Source organism: Marmota monax, unplaced genomic scaffold, assembly GCF_021218885.2.
Source record: "Marmota monax isolate L192 unplaced genomic scaffold, Marmota_monax_Labrador192_F-V1.1 WCK01_AAM20220418_F8-fsc00021, whole genome shotgun sequence".
Lineage (NCBI taxonomy): Eukaryota > Metazoa > Chordata > Mammalia > Rodentia > Sciuridae > Marmota > Marmota monax.
Genome location: NW_026695228.1, coordinates 22,467,916 through 22,490,137, shown reverse-complemented (window position 1 = coordinate 22,490,137; position 22,222 = coordinate 22,467,916). Strand labels below are relative to the sequence as shown.

The following is a 22,222-nucleotide window of genomic DNA, read 5'->3' as shown; positions in this document are numbered from 1 at the left end:
CTGCTTTCTTTCCCTGCTGATTTACCTATTCTGGACATCTCAAATAAATAGAGTCACATACTCCATGGAATTTTTGTGTCTGATTTCTTTCCCTTATCATCATATTTTCAAGGGTCCTCCACATTGTAGCACGGATCATGCTCCTCCCCTTCATAGTGCTGCATGATATTCCATTGTATGAGTGGACTGCTTTTTGTCTATCCACGTGTCAATCCATTTTGCATTTTAAAATAAATTTTGTATTTTGCATCAGGTCTGTTTGTAGCCTGGAGAAAAGAGAGAAGGAGAGGAGCCATAGCAGAGAGAAGGAATCCTGTTAGAGTGGGTGCAGGATGGGGAACTTCCCTCACTGAAAACAGATATTACTTGTTGCTGCTCAGGGAAGGAGATGGAGTGCCATTGAACAGGGTCCAAAGAGCCCCCCACCCCTTGAGGGGTAGGCAATAGGACCTCAATTCAGCCTGGGCTTGTTCTTGACTTCCTTAGCTGAAAAGAATCCCAGGATACATCAAAAGCAAGGTACAAGCAAAGATTTATTATTTAAAGACAGTAAAATGTACATACCCCAAAGGCAGAGTGTGGGTGCCCCTTTCTTCTCAGAGAAGAGAAGATGAGTGATGCAGAAGATTGAGGTCTCTGATTTTCTGGGAAGCAGGTGCTCAGGCAAGCTTCTTTGAAGATCCAATCCCATGATAATCATTTTATATTTGGGGTTCAGAATTTTTTTTTTTGGTTAAGCAATCTATCCATAAATCAATTGTGGGCACATTGTGTAAGTCTTTAAATCTGTTGACATTTAAATTGACTACATTTTTATTCTAGTTGACCTGTTATAAGGATATGCGGGAGATTTTGTTCATCTATCTAGAGGGACAAGCATGGCTAGTCATGCTCAATGATGGGAGTGTCCATCCACTGAGGGTTTCTTTTTCCTCTCTTCCTGAGAACCCACCTATCGTAAGAGAACCTATCACTGAGTCTTGTTTTGTTTCTGCACTAAGCAGGAGGATGAGGATGGAAAGTTCAGGGATAGGGAGAGGGGAGGAGACTCAGAGAATAATATTGGCAAGTGCCTGGAGATTGAGGGCTCCGCTGGGGCCAGACAACATGACTCCGTGGTGATGCCATCCTTTTGGGCAACTCACAAGTTATACCAAACGGCGGTGATGACAGCTAAGTGCTTCTTGTGCATCAACTCATTTAAGCATCAACTTAAGTAATGGCTCTGAGATAAAGACTATTAGTTCATTTTCCAGGTGAGTAATGAGTCTCAGAGAGGGCAAGCAACCTGTTCCAAGTCTCACAGCTAGTAAGCAGTGGTGTCGAGAATTAAACAGATCCTACATCCTTTCTGTGACACAGGGAAGAGATGACTTCCAACTAATGGGGGCAACTAGAGAGTGACTTTGTCTTAACCCTTGTGGGATTTGTACTCATAATGATGGGGGGAAGGGTAGAGAAACTGGAACAAAGAAATGCATGGTGGGTTAGGAGTGTATGAGGCTAACATAGTAATAATAGTGTAATAATTATTATCAGTAGCAGTTCTTATGTATTGAATCCTTACTAGGACCTGTACAAGCACTGTATGTATGATCTTTTTTGGGGGAAAGCAGTACCAGGGATTGAACTATTTTGTATTTTATTTAGAGACAGAGTCTCACTGAGTTGCTTAGGGCTTCGCTAAATTGCTGAGGCTGGCTTTGAACTCAAGATCTTCCTGCCTCAGCCTCCGGAGCTGCTGGGATTACAGGTGTGCCCCACTGCACCTGGCAAGATGTATAATCGTACTTAAACCTCAACAAATTTAAAAAATAATGACTAACTGTGGCTTAGATGGGTGAATTACCCTCTTCAGGAAGTCTCCCCAGGTAGGACCCGTTAAAGACCCTGTGCTCCTATCCACGGGTTTTTCTTCCCTCTCTCTTCCCCCAGGTGCAACCACAATGCCAGGGCTAAACTACACCTGGGCGTCTGAGTTCATCCTCATCGGCTTCTCCACCTTCCCACAGCAGCTTCTGCCTGTCTTCTTCCTGCTCTTCCTGCTCATGTACCTCTTCACGCTGCTGGGCAACCTGCTCATCATGGCCACCATCTGGGGCGAGCGCAGCCTCCACACCCCCATGTACCTCTTCCTGTGCGCCCTCTCCATCTCCGAGATCCTCTACACCTTGGCCATCATCCCCCGCATGCTGGCTGACCTGCTCTCCGCCCACCGCTCCATCGCCTTCCTGGCCTGTGCCAGCCAGATGTTCTTCTCCTTCACATTTGGCTTCACCCACTCCTTGCTGCTCACCGTCATGGGCTATGACCGCTTCGTGGCCATCTGCCACCCGCTGCGCTACAACGTGCTCATGAGTCCCCGTGGTTGTGCCTGCCTGGTGGCCTGGTCCTGGGCTGGTGGCTTGGCGGTGGGACTGGTGGTGACAACATCTATTTTCCACCTCACTTTCTGTGGACCCAATGAGATCCAGCATTTCTTATGTCATGTGCCACCTCTGTTGAAGTTGGCCTGTGGGAATAATGTACCAACTACTGCCCTTGGTGTGGGCCTGGTGTGCATCACGGCCCTGCTGGGCTGCTTCCTCCTCATCCTCCTCTCCTATGCCTTCATCGTGGCTGCCATCTTGAGGATACCATCTGCTGAGGGGCGGCACAAGGCCTTCTCCACCTGTGCCTCCCACCTTATTGTGGTGATTGTGCACTACGGCTTTGCCTCTGTCATCTACCTCAAGCCCAAGGGTCCCCACTCTCAGGAAGGCGATACCCTCATGGCCACCACCTACACGGTCCTCACACCCTTTCTCAGCCCCATCATCTTTAGCTTAAGGAACAAGGAGCTGAAGAACGCCATGAAGAAGACCTTCCTCAGGAAATTTTATTCCTCAAGCACCTGAGTAGCCAGCGTCGAAGTGTTGGGAGAATTCAGTACAAAGAGGATCATGCCCTTATCTATAAATGGAGTTAATAAGAGGTACTTTGGGGCTGGGGATGTAGCTCAGTTGGTAGAGTGCTTGCCTCACATGCACAAGGCCCTGGGTTCAATCCCCAGCACCCCCCCACACACACACAATAATAATAATAATAATATATATGTACTTTTTAAGACTGGTGTAAAGAGTTGTGTATATCACATAGGTGTTGCTCAATAAATATTTAAAACTTTTCTTCATCTTTATGAGTTCTTATATTAGTTCTGTTTTTATTGAGATGTGACAGATTTATCAGGATATAATTCAAATTCCATACGGTTTATCCATTAAAGTGCATATTTCAACGGTTTTAGTACATTTGGAATTAGGCAACCTGCACCACAAACTATTTTAGAAAAATTCCATCACCCCCCAAAAAGAAACTCGCCATTAGCAGTCACTCCCCATTTCTCCTAATCCCTTTGTCCTCAGCCCCAGGCAGCCACCAATCTACTTTCTGTACCAATTTGTTCATCCCAGACATTTACTATGACTCATAAATTAAATCACAGTCTTTTCAACTGGATTATTTTACCGAGCATAATATTTCCGAGGTTCTCCCATGTTGTAGCATGTGTCAGTCTTCATTCCCTTTAATCAAATGATCTTCCATTGTACGGATATAATACACTCTGTTTATCCATTCATCATTGATGGATATTTCAGCATTTCTAATTTTTTTTTGCTCTTTTTAATAATGCTGCTACACATGATTATGTATAAGTTTTTGTTGGAATATATGTTTTTACATTCCTTGAATATATACTTAGGGGTAGAATTCCTGGACCAAATGGCATCTCTGTGTTTAACTTAGAAACTGCTAGACTATATCCCAAAGTCTGCACCATTTTACGTTACCACTAGCAATGCCCTAGGGTTCCAATTTCTTTTCAACCTTGCCAATTCTTGTTGTTATTTTTCTTTTTCACCAGCCATCTTATCAGGTGTGAAGCGGTATCTCACTGTGGTTTTGATTTGCATTTCCCTAATGAATAAGGATGTTGTGCATCTTATTATGTGCTTTTGCACCGTTTCTATATCTTTTTAAGGGAATATTTTTCTACATAACCATCTTTAATAGGATTGTTTTTTCTTTTTGTTGAATTGCAAGAATGTTTGTATTTTCTAGTTAACAAGTCTGTTATCAGATATGTGATTTTCAAATATTTGCTCACGGGCTGGGGATGTGGCTCAAGAGGTAGCGCACTCGCTTGGCATGCAAGGTGCGCTGGGTTCGATCCTCAGTACCACATAAAAATAAAATAAAGATGTTGTGTCCACTGAAAACTTAAAAATAAATACTCTCTCTCTCTCTTTAAAAAAAAATTGCTCACATTCTACAGGTTGTCTTTTTACTTTGTTTTGGGTTTTTTTTTTTTCAGCCCAAAGGATTTTGATTTTGATGATATCAATTGATCTATTTTTTTTTTTGGTTGTCTGTGCTTTTGATGCCATTTGTGTAAGAAACTAACTTCATGAACACCTAAAGTCATCTAATAGGATTTTTAAAGTTTTAGCTCTTACACATAGGTCTTTGATCCATTTTGAGGTAGTTTTGGATCTGATATGGGGTTGGAGGCTAATCTTAATTTTAGCAATACTCAATATTGTTCCTTGAAACTGACTATATCTGTAAACTGCCATCTGTGACCCAGGCCTATGATTATATAATTTTTTAAAAAATGTGGAAATCATCACACACATACACTTGGATTATACATTATTCATATTGAAATAGGAAACAAAACTTTATTGCTGAATATTAGGTTGTTGTCCCTGCTGCTGTATGGCAAGAGTCAAAAAAGCCACTCTCTGAATACATATTGTATATGTATTCCAGACATTGTATATTGAGTAGTATACTATGTCTGTTTTTTTCATAAACCATCTCTTTATTGCTAAAGACCTGTGAAGGAAAAGAAAGATAATTTTGCCAGATGAAATAGCTTGGCAATATAATTGCTTACTGACTTTGAAAGAGATTGAGTCATAAGAAAGATTTGTTTCTGCTTTGAGCATTGGCTATTGAGGAGTAGGTGGTAGAGAAAAGGCAGAGATTTTCTTTTTAAAAACTTTTAAATTGACATTGTTTTGCATGTGATTCTGGGACTGAATGTGAAGTGGCACCCCCTTTCTCCACAGAAAAGCCCTCTTCACCATGGCTAATTTTAGGACTGTCTGCAAAAGAGTCCAATGTAGATAAACTTCCTATTTTCGTGTTGCCCTGTTTTACTTGGCCACTCCAGGTGCTGGACACCCCCTTACTAGTTTTTCACAAACATATCCAGTACAGTACTTTGTAGAACTCTGCAAACAAGGCCTCTGGCCTTGAGCTGGGCTTCACAGAGATGTTTACATTTTTAAGATAAGTTACAATTAGGCTCCATGGTAACAGCTGGCAGGGGGAGAAAAGAAAGGGGAGAAGAAGCTCTCCCCATCTCAGGTGTTGTCCTTGAAGAGTTAACATGCCCAGAACAGTGAAAGAAAAAGCTACTTTTATGTGAACTTCTGCAGACTGTGAACTTCTGAGCCCCTCCCCTTACATGCTGGATATAAAACTCTGAAACTACCTGAACTCGGGGTTCAGGGGATTGACTGATTACAGCAAAAGCTGTGCCCTCTGAACCTGGCTGCAGCCAAATAAAACTGTTTCCTGCTGTATTTGGTGTCTTGCCTTGTTTGTCCCTACAACAAATGTACATAAAAATCCTGTGGAAATTTAAATTTATGTTCAGACACAAACAGATTAGACATGGTCAAATCATGGTAAAAGCACTTCATCTCTTCAAATACCATCATTTCTATTTGTTGGAAATCTTCAAATTCTCCTCTAGTTACGTTGAAATGTTTAAGATATTATTGTAGACTTTAGTTTTCCTGTTGTGCTGTAGAACTTTGGAACTAATTGCTCCTATGTATCTGTAGTTTGGTAACTGTTGAAAACTTTTTTTTTAGTTGTTTGAGTTCCTTAAGTTTTTCTAGATATTAATCCCTTGATGGATGAACAGTTTTCAAATATTCCTTCCTTTCTGAAAATTGTCTTTACTCTGTTGATTATTTCTTTGATGTGTAGATAATGCCATTTACTTCCTTGCTTTTATTGCCTTTTGAGGTCTATTTAAAAAAAAAAATCTTTGCCCAAGCCAATGTCCAGAGGTAGTCCCCTATGTTTTCTTCTAGTTTCATATCTTACATTAAGTCTCTAATCCATGTGTTGATTTATGTATATGGTGAGCAGTCTGGTTTAATTATTATGCTTATGGATATCAATTTCCCTAGCACCATTTATTGAAGAGACTGTCTTCCCTAGTACGCGTTTGGCACCTTTGTAAAAATAAGTTGGCTGTAAATATATGGATTTATTTCTGAGTTATCTATGAAGTTTTTTTAATGTCAGTAACATGCTTTTTTTGTTGTTTCCACAGCTTTGTAGTATATTTTAAAATCTGGTATTGTAATTCTTTCACTTTTCTTCTTTGTGTTCAGGATTGCTTTAGTTATTTGAGAATTTTATTTTTGGTTCTGTATGAATTTTAGGAATGTTTTTCTATTTCTGTGAAGAATGTCATTGGCGCTTTGATAGAAAATGCATTGAGTCTGTATATTTCTTTGGACAGTATGGACAATTTAACAATATTAATTCTTTGAATCCGTAAACACAGAGAATATTTTTCTATTTTTTTTGTGTCCTCTTCAATTTCTTTCATCAGTGTTGTATGGTTTTCATTATAGAGATTTTTCGCATGCATGGCTGACTAGTTCTAGGTACTTTTTCATTAGCTATTGCAAATAAAAATTTTAAAACTTCTTTTCAGATAATTTACTATTTGGCATACAAAAAGGCTACTGATTTTTGCATATTCATTTTGTATCCTGCAACTTTCCTGAATTTATTGAACAGATCTGACTTTTGGGTGGAGATTTTAGGTTTTTCTATACATAACATCATGTTGTCTACAATTAAGGAAATTTGATTACCTCCTTTTCAATTTGGGTGACTTTGTTTCTTTTGTATAATTGCTCTAGCTAGGACTTCAAGTACTATGTTGAATAAAAGTGGGCGCCTTGTGTTAGAGAAGAGTTTTAAACTTTTCCCTGTTCATTATGATATTTGAGATCTGATTTAAAGATGGATTTCTCCGAGAGATTTGTTTGTGCTTCAGCCAGTCTCCCCGAAGGACAGGATGAATCTGAGATAACTTAAATTACTTTTAAGATTTTTGGGTGCCCAAGAAACCATTATTTCCTTCTGGAAACCTGCATTTATAGTTCCAAATTCTCTCTAGAAGTAATTCCTTCCTCAACTCAGTGCAGAAACTTGATCATCATTTTTCTTTGAATTCCCCTTATAGCAGAATTCCTTGCTCCTAGTGTACTCTTGCATTGATGACTCCTTGCTTTATGGGGAGGAAGATCTCTACCGACACTTTCCAATCTGTCTGTGTCAGGGTTTGTTCATTTCCTGTACTCTACAGACCTTGGAAACTGAAATGTAGGCTCATTTACATCAGCTCATTCCTGGTTAAAGCTGACTCTGTTTAACTCCTGAGCTCCTGTCTCTATCCAAATTCTGGCCTGAGAAAATTTCATTTCCTTCCCAAGTCGTCAATATTTACAAGAACATGAGTTTTATATTTTCTTATTCTTTATAGCTTTTCACAGTGGGAGGCATGACCCACATATCTGACTCACCATAGAGCTAGAAAAATAAGTCATATTGAATTTTGCAGGTGCCATTTCACTGTTTTCTTGATAGAGTACATGATGAAGTAAGTGAATCTCAGGGGTATAAAACTCTTAAAAGACTATGTATAGAATCTCAGGGGTACAGAACTCTTAAAAGACTATGTATAACTAATTGATATAATATGATATAATTTGAATCTTAAATGTCCCCCAAAGGTTCATGTTTTGATGGCTTGTTCCCCAGGCAATGGCACTATTGGGAAGTGTGGCACCTTTGGGTGGTGAAGCACAGTGGAAGGAAGTTAGGTCACTGGGGTGGGAGTGCCTTTAAGGGGATTTTGAGATTTCAGCTTCTCCCTCCCTCCCTCCCTCCCTTCTCTCCTTCCTTCTTTCCTTCCTTCCCCCTCTCTCTTTCTTTCTTCTACCTGACCATCATGAAATAAACAGGTCTCCTCTTTTTTGCTCTCCTGCCATGATGTACTGGGCCACCAATAGTCCATGGACTGAAACCTCCGAAACTGTGAGCCAAAATAAAGCTTTCCTCCTTATAAATTGTTCATCTCAGCTATTTGGTCATAGTCCTGGAAAGCTAACTAACATGATTCTTGGTTGGTAGGAAAGATAAATCCATATTCAGGACACATTTAAATTCCAAGCCCCTTCTGTGGTAGTAGGCATCCAAACAATCAACCTTGCACCAAGGTTGTTGTATTCCGGGATCAGCACTGGTCTCTACAATTAGTTGGTAAAGCATTTGGCAATGGCAGCATCCAGACCAGCCTTGGTGAGGGATCACCCATCTCGTGCTCCATTCCTGATGTCATCCCTGTGTGGCTCAGCAGGGCAAAGACAAAAAGATACTCTGTCTTTTAAATAAAATCAGCAGATATAATCCATTACTACATTTTCTCAAGATAGACCAGAACTTGTCTTCATGGGAAAGGACTTGATAGCATGAATTGTTTAACATTCTTTCATCCTAAGTTTACCTGGTAATTAGGGTGGCCATCTGTTTTGGTTAGTTGCATTTAAACACTGACTCTCCACAACAAGCAACAGTTATAGTTAAGACAAAGAAAGCACTTAAGCTAACCTCCCATGGAAGACAGGGCCCTATCTTCTTTGGATGTTTACATTTCAAACAAGTGGCTCCCAGAGTCTTAAGAAAAACATTCCTGAGTTCTAATGCTGGCAAGAGGCTTATTAGCTTGTTAAAAGATTCATGTATATATTGAAGGACAGAGGAAGAATTTACAGATATAAGTTCTAAGAAAAAGCGGGGGGGGGGGATGATCCTTTCTCTTAGACAACAGGGAAAACTTAATCTTATTTTTTTTTACCCCTACACTGAGATGAGACCTACTGATAACCAGATAAGGGGTCTATTGCCACTTGATTATTGAGAGCACTTCTGCAGTGATCCTTCACTGGGAGCAAATTGTTCTCACATTCTTGGTGCAATAGCTCTTTGTTATCAGTCCTAAAATCTGGCTCCTTCCAAGTCATCTGCTGGATGGATAGCTACTACCTATGAATCAGTATAGGTACATATATCTATAAATCTAGCCTTCCAGGCAAACACTAATTGAAGTAATACTCAATATGAAGGCTTCTCTACCTTGCTGTCCTGCAGGGTCATCGTTCCATAAAGATGTCACTTGGTAGCTTCTCCTAGCCAATGCTCACTCGTGGAGAATCATCTGTAAACTCAGACCCATCATTCTCTACAGTCATTATTCAATGAACCACAGGTTTAAGGGTTCAGTCCCACAAGTGGGGCACTCTTGAGAAATGTGTCAGAAAAATTGGGTGCTCAGAGAACCCGCACTTCTTTCCATCTTGGCTACAAAGTCAGGTTCCCACACTCTCTTCCTCACTTTGTGCTTGATAATTTGCTAGAATGATCCACAGGACCCAAGAAAACACTTCCCTTACTATTATCAATGCTTTATAAAAGATACGACCCAGGAATAGCTAAATGGGAGGGGTGCGTAGGGCAAGGTATGGGAGAAGGGGATATGTGGAACTTCCAAGTCCTATTTGGGGGTGTCAACCTTCCAGCATCTCTATGTGTTCACCAACACAGAGGTTCTCCACGCCCCATCATTTAGGAGTTTTATGCAAGTTTCATTCTGTAGGCATGATTGATTAAATCATCTGTCACTGGGGATTGGCTCCATCCTCAGAGATCTAGAGAGTAGGCTCAAATTTCCAACCTTCTTTGACAATTAAAAACAACTAAGTTAAACAACTAAGAAGTTCCACTCCATGGACTTTCCTGGTGAACTGACTAGCCTCCGTCCTTGAGCTGTGTGTATTTTATTAACACACAAAAGCAGTCTCATTTCTCCAGGGATGAACCTGGGACCTGGAATGAAGGAAGATACAATATAGAAGTCCTCTTTAAGAGCACTTTTGCTTTCCAAGATTTTGGTTATTCTTGGTTAAACTTGGGACAAAAAAATATTAAGAGGAAAATGATACAGGATCACTAGAGGCAGATGATTCTCTCTCCTTCTGCCCCTCCTCAAACCCTTTCTCTTTCTCAGTGCTATACGTGGCGCCCAGGACTTTGCACATTCAAGGCAAGCACTCTAAGCTACACATCTAGCCTGAACTTTTCTATCTTGATCACTGAACCAGCTCAGACAGTGAATTGATAGTAGCTTAACTTAGCTCACAATGCCTATGTGATTCACCTCACTTCATCTCATCATGCATGCGTTGTACCATCTCGTGTCATCCCAAGAAGGGTGAGTAGAGTATAACAAGCTAGAGAAAGAAAGGAATCACCTTCACATAACCTTTATTACATTATAATGTAAAATTTTGTTATTGTCTTATTGTTTTTATCTCTTACTGTACCTAATTTACAAATTAAACTTTATCACAGCGTGCACATATAGAGAAAAACATAGTATATATGGGGTTTGATACTGAGATTTAGGACATCCACTAGAGTTCTTGGAATGTATCTCCTGCGGGTAAAGGAGGACTGCTGTAGTATTCTGTGTGTGCTCTGTGTGTATTCTGTGTGAGCAGATGGTGTGACCTGGTTAGAAAGAACAGAAGCAAATAAAATGGACAGGGTACTCACCCAAGATACCACAGTCTATTCTCGAAGAAAGTCTCAAATCGATAACTTTAAATAGAGGGATTGAGAGAGCCTCAAGTGACTTCAAGAAGGGTCTAGTCAGACTGTTTGAAAAGGAAAGTTATTTATTCAATGCTTGTGACCCCATCTCCAGGACGAGAAGCGGGAAAGACCCACTGAGTTCAGTAAGAAGCAGGCGCCAGCTCTGGAAAGGAGGAACGAGTTCTGCTTTTCCCGGGGTGAGGCTAGGCTTGTGCCCCAGAAGGCCACCTGGGCTAGCAAGGGCTGTGGCTGGAATCTGTCACTTGGACTCCACTCAGACACGTAAGGGTCGCTGTCTCTTGAGGGTCCGGGGCGGGTCCTGGATCACTAGTCAATCAGGGCCTCTGGGGCGGGGCTGTACGAACTGTCCAATCAGGAGCGCCGGCAAGAGGCTGGGGAGACGGCCTGAACCTTGGGGGATCGTTTATGCGCAGCCGCAGTAGGGGTCTGGCCACCGCTCCCGGGAGAGGCGCCTAGCGGCTCAGCCTTTGTTGCGCTGTGACCTCCGCTGACCTCAGGAGCAGTCGGCAGGACGCCGCGAATCCTCGGAAGCAGAGAAATGGTGAGTGTGGGAGGCGGAGGGGGAAGGAGGGGCCGGCTGGACCCGCGGAACCCGCAGCGGGGACCCGTGTTCTCCGCCTCTGCTCGGGAGGCCGACCGCGGCTGGCGCCGCTGGGCTCTCGGTCCCTCCGCCCCGTGGGGGCTGGGCCGGCAGCCGGGACCCTCTCTGGACAGCCCTGCGTCTGCCCAGACGGTGGCGGCGGGAGGCGTGGTGTGTGTGTGTGTGTGTGCGCGCGCGTGCGTGTGTGTAGGGCTCCCGCTGTGGTGTGTGGGGTCCCCGTGCCTGGGTCCCCGTGCCTGTCTCCCCTGGGAGGATCTGGGGTGTGTGTGTGTGTGCGTGTGTGTCCTGCAGAGGAGCTGTGGTGTGGGGTCCCTGTGCCTGTCTCCCCTGGGAGGATCTGGGGTGTGTGTGTGTGCGTGTGTCCTGCAGAGGAGCTGTGGTGTGGGGTCCCTGTGCCTGTCTCCCCTGGGAGGATCTGGGGTGTGTGTGTGTGTGTGTGTGTGTGTGCAGGGCTCCTGCAGAGGAGCTGTGGTATGTGGGGTCCCCGTGCCTGTCTCCCCTGGGAGGATCTGGGGTGTGTGTGTGTGTCCTGCAGAGGAGCTGTGGTGTGTGGGGTCCCTGTGCCTGTCTCCCCTGGGAGGATCTGGGGTGTGTGTGTGTGTGTGTGTGTGTGCAGGGCTCCTGCAGAGGAGCTGTGGTATGTGGGGTCCCCGTGCCTGTCTCCCCTGGGAGGATCTGGGGTGTGTGTGTGAGTGTGTGTATGTGTGTGTTGGGGGGGGGGCTCCTGCAGAGGAGCTGTGGTATGTGGGGTCCCCCTCCCTCCTTTCTCCCCAGAGAGGATCTGATTCCCCCTGAATTTTCTAAATATCTGGAAGCAAGGCCTCAAATCCACGACCCTGTCTTCTCAGCATAGCTCTTCCTAGGTTTCTCAGTCCATTTTTAGTTGCTCATAACTCAACACCACAGTCTGGGTAATTTATAAAGAAAAGCTTATTTTTAGTTCATGGTTCTAGTCCAGAGTTGAGAGGTGCCATCTGGTTGTTTGCTGGCAGAGCTGGAATAGGCACAGGGCATCACATGTCCAGAGAAAGGAAGTGCCAGAGAGACTTAGCCAAACTGGCTAAGTTTAAAATAACCCATTAATCCATTAATCCATGGATGCATTAATCCATTCATGAGGGTAGGGCTTACTCACCTCTTAAAGGTCCTGCTTGTTGATATCTCATAACGGAGCAGATGGATGCCCATGGCAGGGAGGAGTCTCTTGATATACCCTCATTTATGTGGTTAAGCCTTTTTTTTTCCCTAACCAGGTCTTTATTCCTTGAAAACATATTGGTTAGCCCACTTTGTTAGCACCATATTGTTAGCACCAACAATATCAGATGTTGGTGCTGAGGGGACAAGATAGAAATAATTCCTGCCCCCTGGATTCCTTGTGAAGGGATAAAACTATCCCAAAGGACTAGGAAAACCCACCCCAATAAGGTGGTGCCATTTCCTTTCCTTTCCTGAAAGGGAAAATGCACTTTGGGCACACAGCAGGGAAGTCTGTTATCCCTTGGAGGGTGGATATTGAGCATGTCAGCAGGATGGGAGGTAGGGGGAAATGTCCTGTGTGGTAGGCTGGATCGATTGAACACCAACACTGACACTCCCTAGCCTTGTCATTTAGGAAAGATTTACTTCTTTGAGCCTCAGTTTTTCAGTGGAACTTGAGTGATAAGACAAAATATATCCAAAGAAGCAAGAAAGAGGTGATTTCAGAAAAAAATTAAATATCTAGCCTTATCCTTTCTTTTAAAAATTTTTATTAACCTTTGTTCTTCTCCATATTGTGTGTAGTACATTTCCCAGATCTGGTCTTATCTTTTGGTTGACTTCAAATGGGATAATAACACTTAGCCTTGAGAATGCTGCTAGGGATGAGAATCTCAGAGCATAGGGAAAAATCACTGTTCCACAGTGGCTGCAGAGAAATAAAGACAATTCCACCAGAAGGTATGGTAGGTAGATTAGTGGATGACAAGGACTCACCAAAACTTGAGTTTGTCTCCATTCCTGGGTGAGGAGCTTGGGACAGTGGACAATGAACACTGTTCTCTTTTCTGGTACTTAGACTTAAGAGGCAACATCCAGAAATATTCAAATATAATTAATGCTAGCTAATTTGTTGCCATGGAAATGATAATTAAGTTACATTGTAATTGTCTAAAGGGATAGTCACTTGTGCTTTTGCAGTTGAGCTATGATGGATAAGTGCCTTAGAATTCTTTACCTCCTATATATATAAACAAAGCCTAAGTGATTTTAATAGATTCCTCAAACACTGGGTATTTTCTCCCTTAAAAGTAAGTGAATAGTGTTGGTCAAGGAGGAGTTCCATGCCCGGTGACTTCATGTTAAGGCCAATGTTGAGTCTGAAAATGGAAGTCAGGGAAGGCCCAGTTGTTTATTCCTAGGAACCTGCCTTGCTGGTGTGTGACAATGCAGAGCCCTTGGTACTGAGAGAAACTGAAAAAACAAAATAATCCCCACTGTTATGTTTAACTATAGTGCACTCATAAAAACATTTTTTAAAAAAGTCATCTACCATTTTAAAAAAGATACGTGGGTATCTTTCTAGGCTCTCTGTCATATTCCATTGGTCTAGATCTCTGTCTTTATACCGTCCGTCACCACATTGTTTTGATTACTCTACCATTGAATAAGAATTTGAGGATTTCAGCACCAATATTCATTCATAAGGGACAGTTGACCGTAGTTTTGTTGTTGTTGTTGCTTTTGTTAGCCTAATTTTGGTCTTGTATGATAAATTTGGAAATGTTATCCTTCAGGGTTTTTGGATAACATTTCTTCCTTAAATGTTTGGTAGATTTTCCAGTGAAACTGTTTGGTTCCAGACTTTCATTTGTTGGGGACAGGGTTGAGGTTGATTACTTTATCAGCCTCCTTATTAGTTGTAGGTCTACACATATTTTGTAGTTTTTCATGACCCAGTCTCAGTAGATGGTGTGTTTCTAGACATTTTTACGCTCCATTCAGGTTACCCTATTTGTTGGTGTGCCCCTGAGACTTCTTAAATAAGGTATGAAGCATGCAGTTCTATCAGTTTTATTCTACAGTTGTTACACAGGAGCCTCATTCATGTCATGGTAAACTGTAGGGGCAGGCAGAACATTGCACTGATGTATTTTGACCTCATTTTTTAGGATGCTTGTGTTCCTGGGTTGTGACTACCGTAAGTACTCTTCATCCTTATGCCTTAGTTGAGCAGGAAGGTTACAGAGGGGTGGAGCTGGGTGTTACACTTCCCCAGAGGTTTGGCTCTTGCTGTGATTTGGATGTAGTTTGAGTGTCCCTCAAGGCTTCATGTGTTGAAATTTAACCCCTACCCTTAGGAATTAAGAGGATAGACACTTAACCTCACTGTAGTATTTAGAGTTAGAGCCTTTTGGAGGTGATTAGGTAATCAGAGTGGAGCCCCCATGATTGAATCCTTTTGGTTTTATCACCAGAGGGAGAGAAACCAGAACATAAACACACACACACACACACACACACCCCTACATCTTGTCTTTTGCCATGTGATGCTCTGCACTGTCTCAAGACTCTGCTTGCAAGAAGGCCATCATCAGATGTAGGCTCTTGACTTTGTATCCTCAGAACTTTGAGCCAAAAGAAGCTGCTGCTTTTTTTTTTTTTTTTTTTTTAATAAAGTAGCCTGCCTTAGTAACATAAAGCTCTGGTAACATCCCTGTTGATAAGGCCTTTGAGAAATTGTTTTGAAGACTGGACTTAAGAACACATGTCTGTGGGCATATTTCAAAATGACTACTTTTATTTTCTTCCTGCTCAAAGCAGGAAACAGTTTTTAATCTGACCATCACAATGAGAACTGTAGTGTTTCTGGAGGTAAAACTCATAAATGAAGGGGGACTTCCTAAGAATGGGCCCCACTCTACTTTTTACCTCTCAAACTTGTGCCCATTCAATTCAGACTTCAGCAATTCATCAATATGGTTTAGTTCACATTTTCTTTTGTTCTTGTTCTTTTCTTGTTCTCCCTCCCCATCCTCTTATATATATTTTTTATCCTCTATAATGCTTCACAGAGGTTTCTGCATACAGGTTTTTATTCCCATAAGTTATGATTCTTTATTAGATTGGTGGGGTCTTTCCCAAAATCTAGATTCTGAATGCTATCAAAGGTCAATACCAGAAGAATGTATGTATGATGTATCAAAATGCATTCTACTGTCATATGACTAATTAGAACAAATAAAAAGGTCGAATATTGAAAGAGACTGTTCTAAGGATATGCAGTCTCAGGACTGCTAATGGTAGGCCCTTCAGTACACCAACACTTTGCTATGACAGGGACTGTAGGTCTTCTGTTCAAAGAGACATTAACGGTGATCTAAGCTGCACATCTTACTCTATAAACTCATCAATGAGAGGTGTGTTCCTGTTCAGCCATTGCTTTATGCATAGTTCAAGTCTATCACCACAATTGCTGTGTTGGAGGATGTGAGAGTGAATAAAGGGTAAATCTGATTACCAAGTCATAGAATAAATATTTTGAGTCCACAGCATTATGTGAACCTATTATGATTTCAGTGTAGATCTTACCCTTCCTATATTAAACATGTGGGATATTTTAGGACTTAATGACCTTTGAGGATGTAGCAGTGAACTTCACCCTGGAGGAGTGGGCTTTGCTGGATCATTCCCAAAAGGATCTTTACAGAGAAGTGATGCTAGAAACCTTCAGGAACCTGACCTCTGTAGGTAAGGGTGATGTCTTTTCCTCACTTAATCAATTAGAGAACAAGTATTTTTTGCTCATCAATGCTCCTTGGTGATTTGGAATGTAGAAAAAAATTATGTTGCTGAACAAGTCAAGCATGGTCACAGAGTATCATGAATAGAGACTAATAATTTTTTTATAAAGTTGTAATGACAACATTATAAACAACATTTTTATAACGTTTTTATAATATTGTAATAACAATTATTTCCCTTTTTTTTTCCTTTTGATTGATTGACTGATTTTCGAGATGGGGTATTTTATGTTGCCCAGGCTGGTCTTGAACTCCTGAGTTCATGTGATTCTCCCACCTCAGCATCTTGAGTAACTGGGGCTACAAGCATTCACTACCATGTCCAACTCATAATGATTTTTCTGTGTCTGTATTTTAGGAATACAATGGGAAGACCAGAACATTGACAATGAATACAAAAATTGTAGAAGAAATCTAAGGTAATTTGTGGGCTGCGGATGTGGCTTAAGCGGTAGTGTGCTTGCCTGGCATGCGCACAGCGCTGGGTTCAATCCTCAGCACCACATACAAATAAAGATGTTGTGTCTGCCAAAAACTAAAAAATAAATATTAAAAAATTCTCTCTCTCTCTCTCTCTCTCTCTCTCTCTCTCTCTCTCTCTCTTTAAAAAAAAAAAAGAAAGAAATCTAAGGTAATTTGTACTAGCAAGAGAAAGCAGTGTCCCTGGAGAATCTTAAAATGACAGCAAATTTTAAAAATGAGAAATTAAACTTCAGATTTATTTATTTTTATAAATTTTTTTCTAAAACTTAAATGTGACATACATATGTTTGCAAAATAGTTAACTTGAAAACAGTATTAAGTAATCCAGTGTGGGTGTCACTGTTTTCATAGAAGTTATGGTCTAGCCATTGGCAAAGCGTTCAGTTCATTCATGTTCAGAAGATTGAGGCAGGGCATAAAGCCTATATTTTCACTGATAATGTTAAAAATGTAAATTCAGTATCTGTAAATAAATATAAAATTATTAGTAAACAAACCTTTAGTAATGTGCTTCTCATTTTTTGCAGAAGTCAAGTGATAGAGAGACTATGTGGATATAAAGAAGGTAGTCCATATGAAGAAATCTTCAGCCAGATTTCAGATCACATTGTGAAAAAGAAAACTCCTGCTTTAAAACCATGTGAAAGCCCTGTATGTGGAGAAGTGACCATTGGTCATTCATCCCTTAATGGGCACATCACATCTGATTTTGGACATAGACTATATGAGTATCAGGAAAAATCCTATGAACATGAAGAACATGATGAAATCTTTAACTGGACCAATCTCATTCAAAACTATGAAATAACTCATACTGGGGAGAAACCCTATGAATGTAAGCAACATGCAGAAGCCTGTAGGAGCTCCAGTTATGTTCAGATACATGAAAGAACTCACAATGGATTAAAACTCTATGAATGTAAGCAATGTGGGAAAGCCTTCAGGAGTTCCAGTTATGTTCAGATACATGAAAGAACTCACAATGGAGTGAAACCCTATGAATGTAAGCAATGTGGGAAATCTTTCAGCTGTTCCAGTTACATTCGAATACACGAAAGAACTCACACTGGAGAGAAACCCTATGAATGTAAGCAGTGTGGGAAAATGTTCACTTATCTCCAGAGTGTTAGAAGACACATGATAATGCACAGTGGTGATGGACCATATAAATGTGAGGTATGTGGGAAAACATTTCATTATCCCAGTTTATTTCGTATACATGAAAGAACACACACTGGAGAGAAACCCTATGAATGTAAACAATGTGGTAAAGCCTTTAAGTGTCCCAGTTCTGTTCGAAATCATGAAACAACTCACTCTGGTGAGAAACCCTATGAATGTAAGCAGTGTGGGAAAGCCTTCAGTTGTCCAAGTTACATTCGAATGCATGTAAGAACACATGCTGGAGAGAAACCTTATGAATGTGAGGAATGTGGGAAAATATTCACTTGTCTCAAAAGTGTTCGAAGACACATGATAATACACAGTGGAGAGAGACCTTATAAATGTAAGCAATGTGGGAAAGCCTTCAGTAGTTCCAGTTATGTTAGAATACATGAAAGAACTCACACTGGAGAGAAACCCTATGAATGTAAGCAGTGTGGGAAAGGCTTAAGTAGTTCTAATTCCTTTCGAAGACATGAAAAAATTCATACTGGAGAGAAACCTTATGAATGTAATGAATGTGGGAAAGCCTTCAGGTGTCAAAATTCCTTGTATAAACATGGAAAGACTCATAGCAAAGAATAATTGTACAAGTATAAGACATGTGATAAAGTCTTCTGTTGTTTCAGTCATGGATATGTGAATGAATTTAATACTGTACAGACACCCTGTGGATGTAAGGGATGTTGGAAAATACTCTCTTGTCCCAGTTCCTTTTGTAAGAATGAAAGAACTGATCCTGAGGAGAAATCCTACCTAAGGAATGCAGGAAAGCAGATAATCTCACAGCCTTTCTAGCACACACAAGAATGCATGTGTAGAGAACTACTATGAATGGAGTTTGGAAAAGCTTTTAATCCTCACAGTTCAATTCAAAGCCATGGAAGAATGCACAGGGAAAGAATATGAACGGTATTCAAATGTCTTCAGTTGGCTTACGTCCTAACAGCATGTAAAAATTTACATTGGGGCTGGGGATGTAGCTTAGTGGCAGAGCATTTGCCTAGCATATGTGAAGCCCTAGGTTTGATCCCCAACACTGAAAAAAATAAACCAACCAAGGAATTTTCAATTTAACAAACATTTCAAAGATTTTGTGGAAACTACCAATGTTTTGAAATTCTATATATCAAAGAAATATAAAATGCTTGATACAAACTAATTTGGGTGTATTGCTCACCAGAAACCACAATTTGAAGGAAATGTTATAAAAGCTATACCTTTATTAATAATCTTTATCAGTGACTTTCTCTTAAAGTAGATCTCTCTGCTATGGATTTCAAAATCTTATTCTCACAAAGAAATGTTGAACTGAGATAATTCTGTAAGTACCCTTGAATTAATGAGTTCAATAGGTATTGTTTTTTCTCTTATGCCAGTTAATATTTTTTTTTCTCATTCATTTTATATATGTAAGTTTATAAGATTCCTGAATGAATTGAGATGTAGTTCTATTATGCAGTAGATCTGATTTTTTTTATATAGTTTTAAATTATTCTGTGGTTAATGGAACATTGAAAAATTAGTCTTTGTTAATAGTTGAGTGTTTTGTCAGGTATTTTGGTGTTTGTTGAATCAGGGTCTTGTTATATCATTCAGGCTGATCTTCAAACTCTTGGGTTCAAGGGTTCCTCCAGCCTTAGACTTCTGAGTAGCTGGGACTACAGGCATGCACCACTGTGCCCACAATTATTGAGAGTTTTGTCACTGTCCTAAATCGGCAGATTTGGGATATCCCTTTTCTATTATATACTTTCTACCCTTCTTTATTGTGGGGGAAAATTTGGTATAATGAAGTTCATTCTCTTCTCATTGCTAATAAATAATTGGCATTAATTTGTAAATATGTCAAGTTTATTATAAGTTCTGTGTGAATTTAATCTGTTGCCCTTTACTCTGTTATTTTTTCTGTTAGATGGATGATTGACTTTGGGTTAAACAGGAAGGACAATAAAAACCTAGGGTGGGAGAATTTTTCTGGATTGAGTTATGTGTGTGTGAGAAATATTGGGAACTAGTATTTTCCAGATTCCCTGTCCTTTATGGTTCTATGTTAGAATACACTAATAGACTGTGAGGTAGGCGTAAGTCAGGTTTTGCAGACATCATACCTGGAGATAGCCAGATGTGTTAGGTCAGAAAGATACCTTCTTCCAGTTCCCTTTCCTGACTTTTTGAATTATCACTCAAGAGTATCCCCCAAACTACCATTGACTATTGCATTTCTATTTTCTCAGTTTTGTAGGTTGCACAGATGTCTCTAGAAGTTCCACGTTACAGGTACATTCACAGTTTGCATTTTCCTGCAAGCCCTGTGTGTACCAGACAGATCAGACTGTCACTGTTGAGAGTATTGTCGGCTGGACTGACTCCAAAGTCTATAGATACAGTCTAATCTAATTACATAGACCTTTTATTGCATAGTAAACAACTCTGTTCATATTGGGAATGAGTGTTCCTGATTCTGGTTGACAACTACAAGTGTGCAATCAAAACAACTACATAGGGCTTGTTCTACTAAACAAAATTTCCAGGCATGTTTCTTAGAAATAGTTTATTAACTGTTATCCAGAAATTTACATACTAATAAACCAGGACTTCCTTTTAAATTTAGAAAGGAAAGGGCATTACTGAGGGCTTTCTTTAGAAGTTAGAATACCAAAAGAGAGGATGTTAGAGATGGAGAAATAAATTGGAAAAGCATTTGGAAGGGAAGAAGGAAGTAGTTCTAACGACATATTTTCAAGGAAATGCTTCTGAAACCTTTTGAATTTTATCTTTTTTTCACCTCATAGCCCAACCCTATGTTGATGCCTCCTTTAGGTCTGGACAATCTTCTAGATCCTTCTCTGTTCCTTGCATGACACCTCTGCAGTGAATCTCTAAAATCCCTTTTTGTGCCTGGACCTTGCCACTGGTCCCTCAAATCCAACCCTTTGTTCTTGGGCATTGTCTCCAGATCCACAAATGAATTCCTGGGACCTGGATCCCTCCATTCCCCACTCCAAGTCACTGATAGCCACCCCAGATCCTCAAGCCCTTTTTCATGTCCTTCAGTTGACCCAAGACACAGAATCCACCTTGAAAGTTTAGATCCCAACCCACATCATCAGATTCTGCCTTGAGATTCAGAACTCTACCTCTGGCCACGCAAGCTCCTCAACTTGCTTCCACTCTCTGTCTTACCAGCTGGCTGTGCAGCCACTGGAGGTGGCCTCCGGTGTAGCCTCCTGCCTATGGGTGATGGGGAAAGAGAAGAGATCCTACTATAATGAATGGGGTTCCCCTTCTTCTCTCTTGCTTCACTGGCCTACCATTCGAGACATCCTGGGTTCAATCCCCAGTACAAAAATGTGGGAGTAGGAAACAAGCTGGACTGAGAGCTAAGAGTAGCCTGGGGAATGCATGGCTGAGGTCAGGGGTGGGGTGGGTGGGCTGAGCGAAGACTGACGGAGAATCACCCGAAAAGGGGATGGAAGTCAGGAAAAGGGGATGGAAGTCAGGCGGCTGGGAGAAGAGGAAGCGTCGGTCCACTTGGAGTTTAGGGCCTGTATGAAAATGAGATTGGTAGAGCTGAGATCAGGGAGAAGGGGTGAGCTGCTAGATGGGCTGGGAGGGATCATGGAGGGGAGGGAGGGTCCCTGGAGCTGGGATGACCCAGAAGGGGTTTGCTTTGGCAAGAAGAATGGGGATGACCTATGGGTAGGCGTAGCTAAGCCAAGAAGGGGCGGGCTTTGGCTGGGGGCGGAGCTGAGCCAGAAGGTGCAGAATAAGGCCGGGAGTGCAGGGCTGAGCGGGTGCCCTAGCACCCACAGCCCCAGCCCTGCTAGCCCAGCAACAGCTGAAATAAACCTAGGACAGCGTTCGACACCACACTCCGAGCACCTGGCTAAACATCGACCAGACAGGATGAGAGCCTTGGAGAGAACGTGACTAGGGAGATTGAGGTCAGGTGGAAGTGAGTGGGTAAGGGATTGGGAGGGACTCAGGGAAAACCAGGTGAGTTGAAGCCTTCAGATGCTCGAGGGTAAAGGTCTGGCAAGGGAACCGAGAAGGAACAGGAGTTGGATCAAGAAAAGTTATCAGGACAAGGAGGAGACAAGGAAACAACCTGGGGACCTGTATTGCACAAGTGTTCTGGCCAGGTTGAGGGCAAGGGATTGATAATGAGGAACTTAAAAGGGTGGGTCCAAGGCTTCTAATCCATACCTCATGCCCTGTTGGGGACACCTGGCAGGTGACTGGAACTGGGGAGAGGCCAAAGATTACAGTGGGAACCAGACATCATAGTATGAAGGTATCACAGGCCAGCTGTGGACACCTGAGTGAAGACAAGGGCAAGTGCCTGAGGGCGGGTGTAGCTGAGTGAAAACTG

The 22,222-nt window shown here is 41.5% G+C and overlaps 2 protein-coding genes and 1 non-coding gene across 3 annotated transcripts; all 3 read left to right on the top strand.

Annotated features, from left to right (window-relative positions):
* The first annotated feature begins 1,946 nt into the window (after window positions 1–1,946).
* LOC124088116 (olfactory receptor 10H2) lies at window positions 1,947–2,897 on the top strand. The gene has a single exon (XM_046437511.1). It carries the CDS (start codon window positions 1,947–1,949, stop codon window positions 2,895–2,897), a length of 951 nt encoding a protein of 316 aa, XP_046293467.1.
* Window positions 2,898–2,987: 90 nt separating this feature from the next.
* On the top strand, window positions 2,988–3,060 carry Trnav-cac (transfer RNA valine (anticodon CAC)). The gene has a single exon. It is a non-coding gene; the product is annotated as a tRNA-Val (tRNA).
* An 8,150-nt stretch (window positions 3,061–11,210) lies between these two features.
* LOC124088071 (zinc finger protein 709) lies at window positions 11,211–19,691 on the top strand. Its single transcript, XM_046437421.2, has 4 exons — window positions 11,211–11,356; window positions 16,021–16,147; window positions 16,559–16,619; window positions 17,211–19,691. Exons 1-4 carry the CDS (start codon window positions 11,354–11,356, stop codon window positions 18,430–18,432), a joined length of 1,413 nt encoding a protein of 470 aa, XP_046293377.1. The 5' UTR covers window positions 11,211–11,353; the 3' UTR covers window positions 18,433–19,691.
* Window positions 19,692–22,222: the final 2,531 nt, after the last annotated feature.

Excerpts from the sequence above, each read along its gene's own strand:
- LOC124088116 (XM_046437511.1), top strand. The coding sequence starts at position 1,947 with ATGCCAGGGCTAAACTACACCTGGGCGTCTGAGTTCATCCTCATCGGC.
- LOC124088071 (XM_046437421.2), top strand. Across the intron at positions 16,148-16,558 it reads CAGGAACCTGACCTCTGTAG|GAATACAATGGGAAGACCAG; the intron begins GTAAGGGTGATG and ends TCTGTATTTTAG. Across the intron at positions 16,620-17,210 it reads AATTGTAGAAGAAATCTAAG|AAGTCAAGTGATAGAGAGAC; the intron begins GTAATTTGTGGG and ends CATTTTTTGCAG.